The following is a 16,426-nucleotide window of genomic DNA, read 5'->3' on the forward strand; positions in this document are numbered from 1 at the left end:
TTTTGCACAAGTGCTCCATTGAAGTGAGAATGTAAGTGAGAAAATGGCTGTCATAATTTTACCAACCAAAAAATGTACTGTAGAACTGAAATCTTCAAAATTTTTCATTTTAGGACCATTTTACACTCTTAACAATCATTGGTAACCCTAAAGTACTTTTGTTTATATTGTTTATATCTATTGGCATCTATCATATTATAACTTTAAAAAGGCATTTAAAAATAATTATTTATTATTCAGTCTTAAATAACAATAAACCCATGACATGTTAATGTAGGTGACATATTTTTATAAAAGTATCTATATTTCCAAAACAAAAACATTTAGTGAGAAGAGTGACATTGCTTTATTTTTTCAAATCTCTCCAATGTTTAGATTAATAGAAGGTAACTGGATTTTCATATCTGCTTTTGTATTCAATATGCTGCTGTATATTATTCTGATTAAGTTTTTATATATATATATATATATATATACATATATATGTATACATATATTCCAATCTTACACAGATATGTAGTTGGAAAAGGGAGGTAGGAGTATTTTCATAGTTTTTTCGATAATTGTGACTATTCTTTGATACTACACCAAAACTCAACAAGTGGTGGTTTTTTAGGGGATACAGTAATTGCAATATGGAATCTGAAATACATCAGTGAACTTTTCTTACTCTTCATACCAATACATTAACATCAACTAATCCTTTTGCACTTTGAATGAGTTTATTTCTCATGTGTGATTTTGTAGCTTATGCATTGGTCATGGAAAATGTTGCTTTACAGAATTAAACAGATTTTCCAAATGTTGATGCATTTCATAGACAACCTCAATAAATCACATTCATTATCACACCAGTGATATCAGAAAAGCCCTTAAATGTATGGAAGCCGTCAAACTTATAGTGGCAGATACAAATTTTTCAAAATTCCAACTTTTGCTTGACAGCTCAAATTTCACTGTTGGCCACAAATACTGTCAGTTGCTGTCCTTGAAGTGACAAAGCTCACTTTGTTCATTTTTGAGAAAATGTCTGTCAAATAACCACAGTTATTTGGTTTGACTAACCAAATAACTGACTAACCACAGTTTGTCAGTCATTCTTCCTTTTTTAAAAATAGGTTTTAATTTTATAGCCATTTTAGGTTCACAGCAAAACTGAGCAGAAGGTAGGGATTTCTCATGTACTTCCTACTGCTTTTTTTATCCTCCTTTTTATTGCAATAAAACATAGTATTATAGTCCATTTCCCTAACACTTCCATTCATGGCTTTATATGAATATCAAAACATCAAACTGTAGACTTTAAATATGTGCAGTTTATTGCACATCAATCATGTCTAATAAAACTGTTTTTTTAAAAAGCCTTCTGCCCATCCGAAGGATACCCAAATATGTTAAAATGTGGATTTATGTAATTCTTCACATGAAATGTGGGACAAGATTCCTATAAAATGGCCTTACATAATTTTAGAATGAAGACAGGTATGGATTTCTCACTTTATACAAGTTGTAAGCAAAATAATTCCAATGAAACATTGATAATAGCATACATACATTTCTTAAGGAACTGTAAATTAAACAGTAATTGCAACATAAAATTAGAAATAAATCACTTTCAGATAAATGGAGTATATTGTTTTCTTAAAAGGCAACAATGATCTTTTACCTTAAAGCTTTTTATGCAAGCTAAAACATGTTTATTCCCTTAAGTCAAAAAATATATTAAGTCTCTATAAATATCAAATTTTACTAACAGTGTAATGGTAACATATACATAATGCAGATCTTATAAAAATTGATTTGATTTTGTAAGACATTCACGTGAATTTAGAGCTGTTACTCAGTCAAAAGCATCCAAATTAGTAGTATCTGGAAAATTACAGGCAATGATATAATTGAAGGTCTGGGTAATCACTTTGCTTGTGAAGGGGCAATGGTCAAGTATTTCTTATCATATTATATAGTTTGGTGTCAATGTAATGCCCACATATAAAACTGAATTGATATATTATACATAAATATATAAGTAAATAAAATGTGGTCTAAAACGAGTTTAAATATGAACAAAATTGTTGAGATCTCCAGTGGAAACTGTGTTAAAGTAGAAAACTCAATATATTCTTTTGTCTCTGGCTTTAGAGAAGCAGACTGGTATGAAACTTTGGCACTTACTTTCCGATTGTATTGGGTAGCATCGTAAGTTGATTGTCATCTACTTTTAGAGTAGTTAGCTTTTTCAACAATCCTAAAACAGAGAAGATGTATTAATACACAAGAACAGATTACTGATAGAAAATACAATATATAAAATACAATATACATCACAATATAATTGTGATGAATGTTTGTCATGCTAATTGGCTGCACTCTGCTTATATCAACCTATAAACTTACATTCGCATGTCTAATTCTGACCTTCCAGTTGTAAGAACTTTACTTGCATCAGTGGGAGTTCAAGTACAATGATGGAGACAATAAGGAAAACACAGGGTTCCATAGAAACCTGAGTTGGCGGTACTACTACCACATTTTCCTTTTCTATTATATAGCAAACGGACGAGATGAAAGTTTTCAAGCCAGCTGTGACTCAATATTTAATTAACTCATAAGCACTAATAACTAACATTCCTGTTGTGGTACAAGTTGAAAACAAATCTGAATTAAGCCTAATAATCAACGAATGGGTACTGAAGTACTGCAGTATAGTGGTTATAATTATGGACTTAAAAATTACAACATATAACTTCATACTCTCAGTTACCATAAATCCTTGACTGGGATCACTAGTAAACACAAAAACCCTCAGTTTTTAACATATCAAGTAGAACTGGCTAATAATTGGCATTTCAACTATTCATATTTCACTAATTTATGCCCTTCATAAACTTCCTGCTTTATCTACTCCTATTCTCAGGTACTAATAAGCAAAAACTGCAAAGTAATAGAACAGCTTCCTTTACCCAGCCATAACAGAACCCAGGGTATCAATAGAGCCTAAACAGCCAAAATCCAAGACAAAGCATAAACGGTTGCTGATTTTGGTTTTACATATGTTTTGCAGAAAACTTGTTCTGACAGATACAGTAGTTCCATAGCCAAATGTGTTTGGAAAATGCTGAATTAAACAAAATCAACCAGATTTCTTTAATGAAAAATGTTAAGGAACTTTTGATATACTAATGTAGCAGGGTGGCTCTAAAGTCATTGTGGAACTTCTGTGTGTGTGCAGAGTATCTTGTACAGTGGTGTTTCATAAACATGCTCTGAAAGTGCTGTTACAGCTCATTCCTACCCACCTCAGGTATTTTGAGCATAGCTTAAAGGCAAAAAGTAAGTCACAAGAAGTCAGAAATAAAGCTGTTGTTGCATTTGAAGTTTCAGCATGCTCAATTACGTAGTCTACCAAAGCACGCAGAATCTCTAGTGAAGAGAAATGTCATCACTATCAGACTGCTGTGAGAAAATACCTACAATATTTGGAGATTAATACATCAGCTTGTGCCCTTATGATACACGGCTGAAAACAGTAACACCTGGGAAAGAGGACAATTCTCACTGGGGTAATTTCTCTCTGAAATTTGAACACCCACTGCCTATTCATCTATGCTCAAAGGGTGACTGAATCACTTCAGCTTCTCTACTGTATATGTAAAAAACCATCAACCTTGGAAATATAAAAGAACACTTGAGTTTGCTCATCAGTTGTGAAAAGAAAACACAGGACCATGAATTATAACTAAATTCTTTATGAACTGTAGTTGTGATCAAACTATTGTCCCTGCCCACAGGTGGAGCCAGAGGAGGGCTGACAATTCCGCATCACTTGGCTGGGTTACGAGAAGTTTTGGGTTGGGTTACAGAGGGCTGTGCAAACATCTTGAAGCCAGGTTGCCAAGCAGTCTTTAAGAGAATCACAGTCCCCAGGTCTGAAGTAGTGGTGTGAAAAATCTTGAGGCAGGATAGGGATTAAGGTCAAAAGATTGATGCAACAGATTTTTTTGAAATAATGGATCTTTGACAGAAGCTTCTACAACTTTTGGCAACCCACTCCAGTACTCTTGCCTGGAAAATCCCATGGACAGAGGAGCCTAGTAGGCTATAGTCCATGGGGTTGCAAAGAGTCAGACATGACTGAGCAACTTCACTTTCTTTCTACAACTTTAAATGCTGAAGCAAGTTAGGGCTCCTTCCTTTGTTGCGCATATGTGAGCTAAAGGGACCATCATTCATTTGTAATATGGCTACTTTGTCATTCACACATTCCATACAAGGGTGTGCTCTCTGGACAGATTCCAGAACTTCTGTAGTAATCTGGTTGTTCTTGGAATAGAAATAGGCCCTCAACCTCAGCTCTGTTACTCATGACTTCCTCTGACAGATATTTCCTTTACTGTCTTGCTATTGATATATGTTTGGACTGTCTTCTACCCTCAGGAACCAAAGGTATTTTATACTATTTCTTCCTCAGTTCTCCACCTCTTTATCTTATGTTCCCAATTCAGATATACTTAAGAGAAAGGAAAAGGAGGTTTTTTACTATGATTCTGGCTACTTTCATATAAATATACAATAAGCCACAGTATAATAAACATTAATATAATTTGTTATCAAAATAGCTAATATTTATATGACATTTACACTCTATATTAGAATTTTGAAAGCCAAATTGCTGTGTACTCATCAAGTCTAAGATTATAATAATTATTATATTATCATAGTACCTAACATTGATTGAACATTTACTGTATACTAAGTTCTGTTCTAACCAATTTTACATATATTAACTCATTATTCTCAAAATAATTCCTTGATGCAGGTACTATTACTTTCCAATTTAAAAGATGATAAAACTGAGGCACAGGGAGATTAAGTAGCTTGCATAAGGTCACACAGCTAGTAAGGTAGAAAAGCTAGACTCTAAATTCAGGCAACTTGACTGCAAAACCTGTGTCTTTAACCACTAAGTGAATAAGATAAATTGTTTTGGAAAGTAAATATATATATGTATGTATATATATTCTCCTTTATTGAATTTCTCTGCTGTCCAAAGAAGCTGATTATTAAAGCTCTACCTAGAAAACATAAAATCCTCTTCATTTTCCCTGGAACCAGTACATTGAAAGAGACTCTGCATACAGGGTTGTTTGTTGAATATGTAACTCCATTCAAATACCCCACAGCTAAAATAGGTGTAAAGGAATTAAAGATTTTTAGTTGCTATTTCCTATTATTATTAATAATACTATGACATTTCTTGTCTTTTATTCATTTAAATGTTGGTAGTCCAATAGACAACTCAGGTTCAAATAAAGAAGACAAGGTGTAATTTACCATCCAATCAGAATCAATAAATTATTTTAGGACCTTTGAACAGAGTTCCTAGGTATTTCTCTTAACCAAGAAGGAAATTTTTCAAGGAAAGCCAGCCTTTCCACATATACAATCAGGTACTCTGGCAGCTCTGCAGATGGATAAATGTAATTTTCCCTAAAAGGTCAATAGGGTCCAAAGATAATTCCAGCAGGAAGCTACTGACAAAGTTACCTTCTTAATTTGAGGATCGCTCACTTCCCAGGTGACGCTAGTGGTAAAGAACCCATTTGCCAAAGCAGGAGACAGAGAGATGCGGGTTTGATCCCTGGCTTGGGAAGATCCCCTGGAAGAAGGCATGGTAACCCACTCCAGTATTCTTGCCTGGAGTATCCCATGGACAGAAGAACCTGGTGGGCTACAGTCCATGGGGTCGCAAAGAGTCGGACATGACTGAAGCGACTTAGCACACATGCATGCACAGATTCTAAACGAAGACATTAAATACATAATGCAACTTGCCTGTGCTGGTCTGCTTCATGCCAGCCAAGCATCTAATCTGGTATTTTCCATCATCTGTACAGGCTATTTCCCCCAGACTGGAAGGCTAACTCCCTAGTCCACTTTCTTAACAGAGGATATTTTAAACAAATAGTTACATCATCTTTTATTTCACTATGTGACCTCTTCATTTCCAGAATTTCTAATTGGTTCTTTTTTTTTTTTTTATAACTACCTGTTCTTAGTCATCACTTTTGTAAGTTCTTATTATTTTTTATATTGTTCTTCCTTTTATTTATTTGAGAATCTACACATACTTAAAATAATTTTTTAACTTGCTTGATAACTTTGGTTTCCCATGGGGTAAAATTTCTATTGTTTGAGTTGTTTTAACGTTAGTTTTCCTTTAAAGTATTTGTTTTCATGCCCATTTGTGTCAGTGGATATTTTCTTACCTATGTTCATTCCTCCATGTCTGACACTGGTTACTTCCACCTGACCCTCAAGTTTCTGGGGTTTAGAACCAAGTCTTAAATTAATAACTTAGTGCTCTCATTCAACCTGTATATTGCAAATAAAGCAGCTGGTAATGTGCTGTAATTTTCAGTATTGAATCTGTGTCTGTTCTCTCCTTTCATCCTAGCTCTAGGATCTTCAGTCTCTCTTAGCAGAAAAGCGTTTCCTTCCTCAATCCCTGTAAATTTGTATTCTCTTGTTATGCTTAAGGGTTTTTTTTTTTTTTTTTTTTTTTTAACCACTCAGGATCAGAATTTATGGCTACCACTTCTATTTGTGGTCTGGAGCCCATCATGTCTGTAAGCATTTCTGTGTTTCCATTATATCTCAGTTCCAGGTATATGCTCATTCTCTTTAAGCAGAGCTAAATTATGTTATTGACTCAATACTTAAGGAGTACTTACCATATACCACCCATAATTCTTTGTATGGAGAAGACAGTAATGAAGAAAATTATGTTCTTCTAATATAAATAGCTTTTTTATTCTCATTATGCCTTTGAAGATATGGAGTGGTTTTTGAGTAAGGAGAGTAAGAAATGTATTTTGACCAGATGGCTATCTTGACCAGATGATCATCTCTAGCATCTTCATCAGAGGATGCTCTTTTACACCAATATATTTCCTTACTTTCTACAACATAAAATAGTACTTTCTAAGCTTATCTGATCATAAGTTTGATCTAAGATAATTAATAAGAATGCAGAACAGAGGGCCTATTACATACTTATGGGGTCAGAATTTTCATAGAAAGAGCCTGGAAATGTGGAAGTGTTTAATTAAGCTTAAGATAAGTCTTACAGAGGAGTAAGTTGAAAAAACACTTACAAAAATATTTAACTATATAAATAAAAACTTCATCAAATCTACAAAGAAAGAAAAGCTAATCTGTTCTGTTAAAAGTAGTATTCTCTATTAACCTAAAAGAATAGTGAAAATGGAAGCAACAAAAATTGGAGAAAAATTTTTGCCTGTGATTCAATTTTCGGAAGCATTAATACGTTCTAGGACATATGATACATCCAATTTAAGGAGTGTTAAAAACTATATTCCAAAATTTAGTAGTTTGATGATTACTCTCCTGTGTCCTCTCATAAATAATAACAGTAAGATATCTATACAAAAGTTTACTAATTATTTAGAATCTTTCATTGTTACTCAGATAAAAATTTATGACAAAAAAGGATTGAGTAGTTAGTATATATTAACAGACAAATTTCTGCTCTTATGACTCTTGACAGTATGCAAAAGATGAGATGTCATTTTTAAATAATATAACTATTAGAGCAAGGTTACAATAAACTTAAAGTAAAATAGAGCAAAACTGTGGATAGAAAGTGTTAGTTGCTCAGTCATATCTGACTCTTTAGGACCCTATGCACTATATCCTGCCAGGCTCCTCTGTCCATGGGATTCTCTAGGCAAGAATCCTGGAGTGGGTAGCCATTCCCTTCACCAGAGGATCTTGCCAACCCAGAGATTGAACCAGGTTCAATGTCAATCAACCTGCATTGCAGGCAGATTCTTTACCATCTGAGCCACCAACGAAGCCCATGCTACTGGTAATTCTATAGTGACAAAAGAAGACATACATAGTCATCCAAGTACTTAAATCTAAAATAAATACTCCTTTTAATAACACTTTAAAACTTAGTAGATATAAAATTATTTAAAGTATGTCAGTTTAGTAAGATCATTGTAATAGGAGAGTATTTTGACAGCTAGAGTTACCATTTCATTCTAAAATATTGGTAAAATAATTTTTCATGTTGGATAATGACTATGCTAATTTTTAATATCAGGCTAACAGTATATTCCCTACATCTGCAAACAAACTATACTGCTAAAAATGAAAACAGTATATTTGACATAAACATTGATAACAAAATATTACGTTCTCACCTATAGAGTCAGGCAACTGTTGCAACATATTGGATGACAGTAAGAGGTCCTCCAGGGCTTCACATCCAGAAATGTCCATGTCAACGGTTTCTATTCTGTTTTTTGACATATCCAGGTATACCAACATCTTTAACTTCCCTATAGACTTGATGACATTGAGTAAACTCAGGGTTAGTGAGAAACTTTCAGGAAATATTTTAAAATTGTAAAAACCACAACACTATAAAATTAATTTCAAAAGCAAGTGCAACAGTAATAAGTATTGGTGAGAATGTGGAGAAACTGTAACCCTCATACAATTCTAGTAGGAATGTAAAATTATGCAGCCACTTCGGAAAACAGTTTGGCCATTCCTTAAAATGTTAAACAGAATTTCCATATGACCTATCAATCCCTAGGTACATGCTTAAGAATGAAATATTTGTCCACACAGAAACACAAATATTCAAAGCAGTGTTATTCACAACATTCAAAATGTGGAAACAACCCAAATGTCCATAAACTGATGAATACATAAACAAAGTGTGATATATCAATAAGCTGGAATATTATTTGGCAATAAGAAGCAATAAAGTACCAATGCATGCTACAAAATGGATGAAACTTGAAACAAATGCACTGAAAGATGCCGGTCACAAAAGTAACCTATTGTAAGATTTTACTTATATGAATTGTCCAGAATAGGTAAATCTATGGAATCAGAAAGTAGACTAGGGTTGCTAGAGGTTGGGAGGTCAGGGGGAAGAAAATAACTGTTAATGGCTTTCAGGGTTTCTTTCAGTGGTAATGGAAATGTTCTAAAATTAGATTATGGTGATGTTTGTTCAATTAGATCAGTATTCTAAAAACCATCAAACTGCATACTTCAAATAGATGAAGATTATGATATGGGAATATATCTTACAACATAGATATGTTAAAAGATAACAACAACAATCTCAAAGTTGCCAAAGACTTAAATGAATATAGAAGAAAAAAGGAAGGAAGGATGGAAGAGAAAGTTGTCACCCAAACAACATATGCTGACATAATGATTCTTACAATTTCAAATGCATGAGAAAGGTATTAAATTATGATTTGAACTTTACCCTACTAAGCAGAATCAATATTTTGTTCATTCAACAGTCCTTTTTGAGGATCTACTATATACCAAAGATTGTATTATATACTAGAGAACAATCATAAATATCTTAGCTAAGTATGGGGAGAGACTTGTCATGATACAGACAAAGTCTTTATCTTTAAGGTGCTCATACAGTGAAGGAAACTGTCCAATAAGCAAATAATTATAAAACCCTATGATATGTGCAATAAAAAAAAGCCTGTAGAGAATGCCATAGAAGCACAAGGCTCCTAATTGCCTGGAAGGCAATGCTTGTCCAGAAAAAGAGAACTTGTACCTGGAAGAGAGAATAGCGCGGAGAAGTGTGAAAAAGGGAGTGTGTTTGAAGAAGAGTGGGAAATTCAAAGTTACTGAATACAGTGATGAAGTTAAGCATTAGAAGAAGTCATCTGTTAAAAAGCCTTACCTTTCAGGTACTCTATCTTATTGAACTCTATCTTATTGGCAAGGAGAGCTATTCAAGGCTTTTAAGATGGTGAACAACATTATTAGACATGTATTTTGAAATAATAATCTCAGAGAAATGTGAAGGGAAGATTCATGACTAGAGTTAGAGTGGAACTGAAAGGATCAGAAGGATCTGGAAGTTGTTTAGCTAACGAGATGAAAAGGACCTGAGTTAAGGCAGCAGAAGTGAGGATGAAGTGGGGAATGGCTCAAGAAAAATTTAGAAGTGGAATGACTGGATTAATAACTGATTTCTGAGGTCAGGGGTGGAATTAGATCATATGGTGGGCAAGGGATGAACAATGGCTATCTAGCTTGGACATGAATTACGGGACTTGGAGCAAGATGAAATTCTTCATTTTCCGTTTCTTTAAGGGCATGTTTTGCAAATAAATGTCCTACACATATCTGTGTTCAATGGTTTATCTGCTTGTTTGTCTACCTGTAACACTTTGCTATACTGTCTCTACTTATTTGACAGAGTATAAGCAAATAAATACTACATCAACAAATTAATTGCATAAGCACATACTTGGCACTGTGCTAAGTACCTTATACATATTACTTGATGTAATACTTTATGTTCTTGTTGCTTAGAATGTGTTTTACGCAGCAGCCGTATCAGCACCACTTGGGAGCTTGTCAGAAATGTGTCATCGAGATCCACTCCAGACCCACTGAATTGGAATCTGCACTTTAACACACACTAAAGTTTAGAGGTTAAGTAATATCACACATTGGGTTCCTTGAGAAATGGAGACAAAGAGAAATTTTTGAGAGAGATTCTTGGGATTAATACCAGTGAAAAGAAAGAAGGAAGGAAGGAAGAAGGACTGGGCAGGTGAAGGTAGGCTGTGATGGTTCTGAGGAATTACTCAGCTGACTCTTCAAGTAGTAATGCGGTTGTCTTGAGTAGCAGTGAAGGGGCCAGAGCTTCACACTCTTGCACTGATTGATCACTGAATTGGTGGTCTCCTGGAATACAGTTATAACCCTACATGAGAAAGTTCTCTTCAGCTGAGGAAAGTCCTGAAGAGGGTGGAGAGTTGCAAGTATTCCCAGAGGTTGAGGGAATAGAATGAGCTCTTCATTCCAGGAGGATGACAGATCCACCACAAGTAACATTCCAACATTGCCCCATTAATAAGGAGTGGAGCTAAAATTTCAAACTCGATTTTATCGGATTATAGACTATAAAGCCTAATGATTAGATTAGCAGTTCCTGACCTCTAAATTGCTTATTAACCCAGCTCATATCTCTAGCCCTGCTTCTTCCGCTCCCCTTGTAGGCAGAGAGTGTGAACACAGTCAGGGTAGTGAATAGTTTCTAGGCTAGGAACTGGGTGCTCTGGATCAACCAGGCCAGAGGGCTGAGTTTCTTCTCATGCCTAGAAACATGTCACTTGGAAAAATACTGTCATACTTCTTAGAGCTGTCCACCCCAAAGAACTATTATGCTAACTTAGCTCATCTCTTCTGATGAGCACACAAAGAATAATATATGTGTTTATGTTTGTCTGTGTGTGTGTGAGGATTTCTTTTTTTTGTTCCTTTATCATGAGAAAATTTCTTTTCTCTTTGAAGCTTCCCGAATTGCTTTCTGCAGCACAACTCAATATGTTTGTGTGAAGTTTCTAAACATCTTTTTTTGGAAGCAAAATAACACTTCAGTGTTTATTTTTGAGTCTTTCTAAACCCTCACTTTGAAGCACCTTATAAAGGCAATAATAGCCTGGAGTGATAAAGGCCTTTGTAGCCCAATGACTCAGAGTTCTTGAGGATATTAAATGTTACTCCAACATCCGGACATAGAGGAATCTACAGATGAGCAGAGGGCAACAAATTAAAAAAGGGGAAGCCACTACAAGCAAAAGGAGATATTGGAGTTTGCTGTTCAATTATATTTTTATTGACTGATCTTAGAGTGATGGTTGTAAGACAGAGCTATGCAGCAAACAAATTTTTGATCATTATTTATTTGCTTCTCTGATTTGTGAAAAGTAAAGTGGAAAAATGATAATCCAGGCTTCTAAAAGTATTTAAAAATATACTAGCTTAATGTATTATGGTATGTGAACTAAAAACAAAAGGAATGTGCTTTTTCCCCCTGTATCTTATGACACTAAATATTTAGAATTAATCCTTCTGTGAAACTGATAGACATGGGCTGAAGACTGCATTCAAGCTTAGACTTTCAAGGCCAAATGTTTCTAGGTAATTGTCTAACAACTCTTTGCCAGCCTTAGGCATTCAAAACACCACACCTGTTTAAGGGTGGGAGGTGTAGGAGTATCCCACAAGTATTCCCATAAGGAGTGTCACAAAATTTGGAATTCAAGTGTACTAAGTAAAGCAAGAAACCCACTTAAAGATGGCAGTATATAAGAAAAAACTACTTTGTAACAGACAAATTAGACAGCATTATCTGTTTTACAGATGATTGAATCACTATCTTTACATTTAAATAATACATTAAATAATATATTGACTATGGAATTCATCAGGCTTCCCTCATAATTCAGTTGGTAAATCATCTGCCTGCAATGCAGGAGATCCGGGTTCGATTCCTGGGTCAGGAAAATCCCCTGGAGAAGGAAATGGCAACCCACTCCAGTATTCTTGCCTGGAGAATCCCATGGACAGAGGAGCTTGGCGGGCTACAGTCCATTGGATTGCAAGAGTTGGACACAACTTAGTGACTAAACCACCACCATGGAATTCATCTGCAAGGTTGGATTTTGGGAACAGAACAAGTGTGAAAAGTAGGATAAGCCCAATTCTCATTCATACCTTCTGCTGATTCCCATAGCAACAGCATTTGGAGCATCAGAGTGAGCAAGAGCCTCTGACGCTGGTTTGAATCACAGGTCCACCATTTATTGACTGTGTGACCTCGGCCCAGTTACTTACTGTTTCTGTTTCAGTTTCCTCATCTATAACATGGGGTTGGTAATAAATTCTGCTTCACAGGGTTGCTCTGAGAATTTGGTGAGTCACTTGTAAAATATCTAGATAGTGCCTAGCCCCTGATAAATGCCATGTAAATAGTTTTTAATAAATAAATACACTGCAGGTATAAACTCCCACTAGCATTCTGATTTCCACCAACGTGATGGACATGAGTTTGAGTATGCTCCGGGAGTTGGTGATTGACAGGGAAGCCTGGTGTGCTGCAGTCCTTGGGGTCGCAGAGAGTGGGACACGACTGATTGACTAAACTGAACTGAACTGATATACACCTTGAATATGGCTATGTGTAGTAGAATATAGATTTGTCCCTTCTGTTATATGCAAACCCCTCAAACAAATATGTTCAAGGTCATTGAATATGTTATTTTTGTAACTCTGACATGAGCATGATTTCTAATTCATAGAGGTATATTTGTATATGGTTTTTAATAAATCAATAAACAGAAAATATGCATGCTTTTCTCTTTTGTATCTGTGAGGATAGCAGAAATGTATTCTTTTGGTGAGAGAAAAAAGCATATTTTCCCTAATCTTTTGTCAGATTTTCTTCTTTATGTGGTCCCATGATTATTCAAAAGATAATAGCTTCCTCTTCTTGCTTTTGCAATCATTTTAAGAAATGCTTAATGTCAATTCAAACAAAGGATCAAGTCTGGCTTTCGGAACACGCATTTAAATCTCAGTGGCTGAAGAATTATTCCACAACCAACTGCCCTGGCTACTTAACCCCATGTAAGGAGTTTAGAGTGGTTTTCACCACTGAGAGCCTTCTAATTGTTTTGTGTGTGTGTTGTTTAGTTGCTAAGTTGTGTCCAACTCTTTTGTGACCTCATGGACTGTAGCCCACCAGGTTCCTCTGTCCATGGGATTTCCCAGGCAAGAATACTGGAGTGGGTTGTCATTTCCTCCTCCAGGGGATCTTCCCGACTCAGAGACTGAACCCATGTCTCCTGCATTGCAGGTGGAGTCTTTACCATTGAGCCACTTGGGAAGCCCTGTGTATGTGTGTACATGCTTATACCTGAGTGCACGTGTCATGAGTGGCAAGAAACAGTGTTATACGGAAAGCCATTCTTTCACTGGATGGAAAATGAACGGTCACACTCAGTGAGTTGACTAGTACACCTATGATTCAGGAGAGATTACTGAATTTTCTGTTAGAGAAAGATAATTTGACTCTAACTTCCCATTTTTAACAAGTTATGTTCCTTGCATTTTTCAAAAAATCAAATAGATCTACTGGAAATCACCTGAACTGAGAGAGAAATTTTTATCTTGTGGAAGAGCTCAAACAATATGAGCAGAAACCATTATCTAATTACCTATAAGAAGAAAACTGATTTTGTAAACCTAAGGCTTGGTATTATGTATAGCGTTTTTTCATATAACAACATAAATTTGTTCAGATTTGAAAAACAGTAAATATAGAAAGAGATAAAATGTACTTCTAAGAGTATGAGAAAAATATTTCATATATGTTACATGCTCATTTTACTCACCTATAACACACATAACACTCGTAACACTCAATATTAAAAATCAAACTAGTGAAAAACACTTGATGGAATGCTATTATCAAATGTTTAACTTTGAAATGAAAACACTGAGGTTTAAGATGTAAGATTAACCATTATCAGTTACAATGAATATACAATGGAGATGCTAGATGACATGGCATAATAAAAACTTACATACCCCAGGTAGCACTTGCAATGCATTATTATCCATCCACAACTCCCTCAAATTTTGTATTTGATCCAGAACTTCAGGCTGGGGGAGAAGTAGGGAGAAAAGAGAGAGGAGAAGAAAACTAAATTAGTCTTTTCTTATCACAGTAAAAGATGTAATTTATTGGATCTGAAACTTTTATTTGGGAATCCAGTGTTAATCCTCTAAGAAATTCCAAGTTTAACAGATCTCTTCTAGCAAAACTGGTATTCCCTGAGGTAGCCAACCTATAATTGATGTGGAAACCACTAGAACAAGAATAATAAAAGTTAAAAATCTATTACTCTCCCTTAACACGCAATAACTATTCTCTGCAATATTTATCAATCTCTGTCTTCTTCACTAGAGCATAATTTTTGGAAGGGCAGAGTAACATTCAGTTTCTAATCCCCGTGTCCTCAGATCCTCACTGTTTGCCATGGTACTTGGTAAATAGTAGGTTTTTATCATAACACCACACATACAAACATCCTCTGCTCCGTGATGTAATAATAGTATAGGAGCTTCCCAAGTGGTACAATAATAAAGAATCTGCCTGCCAATGCAGGAGACACCCTGAGTCAGGAAGAGCCCCTGGAGAAGGAAGCAGCAGCCCACTCCAGTATTCTTGCCTGGAAATTTCATGGACAGAGGAGCCTGGTGGGCTACAGTCCATGGAGTTGCAAGGAGTTTGACACAAGTGAGTGAATGAACACACACAGACACACACAATAATAGTATAAGACCCACTCATTTCTTATCTTTTCATTTACTCAACAAAAAATTATTTGTTGAATAATGGGGAGGCCTACAGTGCAAAACATACAATGCAGGATCCACAATTATTCAAAGCTAGTCCCTGCCTTGAAGTAGCTGATGAGCTAATTGGGGAAATAAATGTATATAAATAACAAAAACACAAGGCATCACACGGGAGAAAAGAATAATGTAGAGAAGTTCAGAGAAAAAAGAGACAGAATATGATCAAGGGGTAACATACTGTGCATAATAAAAACTTTAATTCCAAAATTAGAAGCTGTCTCTAAATTCTATCTCCTGCTGCTGCTGCTGCTGCTAAGTGGCTTCAGTCATGTCCGATTCTGTGCGACCCCATAGACGGCAGCCCACCAGACTACCCCGTTCCTGGGATTCTCCTGGCAAGAACACTGGAGTGGGTTGCCATTTCCTTCTCCAATGCATGAAAGTGAAAAGTGAAAGTAAAGTCTCTCAGTCGTGTCCGACTCTTAGCAACCCCATGGACTGCAGCCTACCAGGTTCCGCCATCCATAGGATTTTTCCAGGCAAGGGTACTGGAGTTGGGTGCCATCGCCTATCCTAGGAAGCAGACTATTCACAGAGTAGGTTGCTATTGCTGCCAGCATCATTTCTTGATTTATAATGACCTCTTCCTGATTTCTTTCCAGAAATTATCTCCCCTGCTCCCACTCTAAGACCACCTGCTTCCCTTCAAGTTGATTCCTTTTTTTTTTTTTTAACCACTCCAGGGAATTGACAATGGCCTAAACTAATGACTGCATTATATTCACCTGCCCACAGGGTTTGGCTCAAGGATCCATTCAGAGCAGATAAGCAATGATTCTCTGACTGGGTTTTGTCCTTTTTTAGTCACTGAGCTGTATCCGACTCTTTTGAGATCCCAAGGACTGTAGTCTGCCAGGCTGCTCTGTCCATGGAATTCTCCAGGTAAGAATACTGGAGGGTTGCCATTTCCTTTTCCTGGGGATCTTCCTGACCCAGGAATTGAACCCACGTCTCCTGAATTGGCAGGCGGATGTCTTTACCGCTGAGCCACCAGGGAAGACGTCTCTGACTGGGACTTGGGGAAAAGACTCTTGCTCTTGTCTGCTGGATCTGAAACTGGAAGGGTACAGTTCTGGGGGCTTCAGGCATGAGGTAAGAAGGAGAGCCTGTTTGAACTAAAAGATGGATC

General features: G+C 36.0%; 1 protein-coding gene across 3 annotated transcripts in view; it reads right to left on the reverse strand.

Annotated features, from left to right (window-relative positions):
* LRRC7 (leucine rich repeat containing 7) overlaps positions 1-16,426 on the reverse strand; it is a 575,718-nt gene that overhangs the window by 134,309 nt on the left and 424,983 nt on the right. For all 3 annotated transcript variants that reach the window (XM_043877735.1, XM_043877734.1, XM_043877736.1), the window contains exons 9-11: positions 14,464-14,538; positions 8,229-8,373; positions 2,173-2,245 (exon numbers count right to left, since the gene is read on the reverse strand). In XM_043877735.1, the coding sequence (XP_043733670.1) occupies positions 2,173-2,245; positions 8,229-8,373; positions 14,464-14,538 (293 nt within the window). The remainder of the gene's footprint in view (positions 1-2,172; positions 2,246-8,228; positions 8,374-14,463; positions 14,539-16,426) is intronic.

The sequence above is a fragment of the Cervus elaphus genome, chromosome 20, assembly GCF_910594005.1.
Source record: "Cervus elaphus chromosome 20, mCerEla1.1, whole genome shotgun sequence".
NCBI classification, from domain to species: domain Eukaryota; kingdom Metazoa; phylum Chordata; class Mammalia; order Artiodactyla; family Cervidae; genus Cervus; species Cervus elaphus.